The 2,388-nt window shown below is 40.5% G+C and overlaps 1 protein-coding gene across 1 annotated transcript; it reads left to right on the top strand.

The window, feature by feature from the left end:
* The first annotated feature begins 1,434 nt into the window (after positions 1–1,434).
* On the top strand, positions 1,435–2,175 carry LOC108993900 (uncharacterized mitochondrial protein AtMg00810-like). Its single transcript, XM_018968954.1, has one exon. It carries the CDS (start codon positions 1,435–1,437, stop codon positions 2,173–2,175), a length of 741 nt encoding a protein of 246 aa, XP_018824499.1.
* The last annotated feature ends 213 nt before the right edge of the window (positions 2,176–2,388 follow it).

Raw genomic sequence — 2,388 nt, 5'->3', positions numbered from 1 at the left:
CAAAATTAAGGCTATTCAAACTGATTGTGGAGGTGAGTATCGATGGTTAAATCAGTAGTTTAAAAATTGTGGCATTCAACATCGTCTAGCTTGCCCTTACACACATGAACAAATGAGTTCGGTTGAACGTCGACATCGCCAAATTGTTGAAATGGGTCTAGCTTTGCGGGCTCACTCAAATTTACCCAAACTTTATTGGGAAGATGCCTTTTTAACTACGACTTATATTATAAATCGTCTTCCTTCAAAAGTTTTACAAAATAAATCTCCTTTTGAAATGGCCTATAATAAAAAACCTAACTATTTGTTCATGCGTGTTTTTGGATGTGCTTGTTGGCCAAATTTGCGCACTTTCAACAAACATAAAATTGATTTCCGCTCAAAAACTTGTATTTTTCTTGGTTACAGTCTCTCACACCAAGGCTACAAATGTCTTGATTTAGCCACAGGAAAAATATATGTATCACGTCATGTCATTTTCGATGAGTCCCTGTTCCCATACCAAAAAGAATCTTCGGTCTCCTCTCCTCTTGAACCAGAAACATTCTTCCTCCTACATTCTCTCTGTCCCCCGAGTACTCCCACTAACCATGTAGATCCTACCATGGCTCCACCTACTCGGTTGCCAAGCCATTCGATCATTCCACAAAATCAAGACGCTTCGGATATTCAGGTACCATTGTTCCAATCAGATGTTGCTGCAGCACTAGCTCGGAATACTCTTCAAACTTCAACAGACACTGCTGGAGACCCAACTACCATCCCGAATATCTCTCGAAATAATCCCAATCCCGTTGAGAAAAATATACACCAACAACCACATCGTATGCTGACCAGATCTCAGACCCAATCTCTCAAACCGAAAGCACCGTATGTTGGTATAGCCCGTTACCTCATTGTCTCCTTACTAATCCTGTTTCATGTCCTACATAACCTACATGTTTTTCTGAGGCCTCTAAGCATCATCAATGGCGTGCTGCCATGGATATTGAGTTCAATGCCCTTGTAAAAAATGGCACTTGGGATCTTGTACCACCCACACCAAGTACGAACCTTGTTGGCAACAAATGGGTCTTCCGAATTAAACGACATGCAGATGGCAATATTGAGCGCTTTAAGGCGCGACTGGTGGCAAAAGGGTATCATCAACAACCTGGAGTGGACTTCACAGAAACCTTCAGCCCTGTTGTTAAACCAGGGACCATATGATTGCTCTTATCTCTAGCTGTTACACGGCAATGGCCTATTAAGCAAATTGATATTCACAATGCATTTCTACATGGTTTACTACATGAAGATGTCTACATGCAACAACCACAAGGGTATGTTCATCCAGATTTCCCAGATCATGTTTGCCGTTTAAAAAAAAGTTTATATAGACTTAAGCAAGCTCCAAGGGCTTGGTTTTCCAGATTAACTGAAAACTTGCAACACATGGGGTTTGTTGGATCAAAGGCAGATCACTCATTATTCACTCTTCACAAGACTGAGCCTTCTCTCTTCATCCTTATATATGTTGATGATATAATCATCACTAGTACATCGTCTAAAGAAATTGATTTATTTATTAAGCACTTGGGCTCGACTTTTCCAGTGAAAGACTTGGGCAAACTCTCCTACTTTCTCGGTGTGGAAGCACTGTATGATGGCCATGATCTATATTTATCGCAAAGGAAGTATATAGCAGACTTGCTGCAACGAGTAAACATGCATGAAGCCAAGCCTTGTTCAACTCCAATGAGTACAACCTGCACGTTATCAAAATTTGATGGCACTGATTTTCAAGATCAGCAACTTTATCGAAGCACAGTTGGTGCTTTACACTACTTGAGTTTTACTCGCCCAGATATTGCCTTTGCAGTGCACCGTGTTAGCAAATTCATGCAACAACCAAAGGACATTCATTGGCAAGCCGTCAAACGAATTCTTTGGTATCTAAAATCCACAGTTGGCTATGCACTTCATTTCCATAATAACTTAGATCACTCTTTTCAAGGATTCAGTGATGCAGATTGGGCTGCCGACAAAGATGATAGATGCAGTGTCGGAGCCTACTGTATTTTTCATGGCTCAAATCTCATCAGTTGGAGCTGCAAACAACAACCCACAGTGGCCCGCAGCAGCACGGAATCGGAATACAAATCTCTCTCAAACACAGCAGCTGAAATAAGTTGATCCAATCCATTTTGCGTGATCTGCAACTTCCATTAAAGACCAGTCCGACATTATGGTGTGATAATATTAGAGCAACTTATTTGTCATCTAACCCAATTTTTCATGCAAGAACAAAACATATTGAAATTGATTTTCATTATGTTCGGGATCAAGTTTTATCAAGACAACTTCATGTGTCTTTTCTATCCACGAAAAATCAGCTTGCTGATTTAT

Source organism: Juglans regia, chromosome 6 (genome assembly GCF_001411555.2).
Source record: "Juglans regia cultivar Chandler chromosome 6, Walnut 2.0, whole genome shotgun sequence".
NCBI lineage: Eukaryota > Viridiplantae > Streptophyta > Magnoliopsida > Fagales > Juglandaceae > Juglans > Juglans regia.
This window is presented reverse-complemented; position numbering and strand designations above follow the sequence as displayed.

Bases quoted from the DNA above. Each gene is read 5' to 3' on its own strand.
- LOC108993900 (XM_018968954.1), top strand. From the start codon at position 1,435: ATGGGGTTTGTTGGATCAAAGGCAGATCACTCATTATTCACTCTTCAC.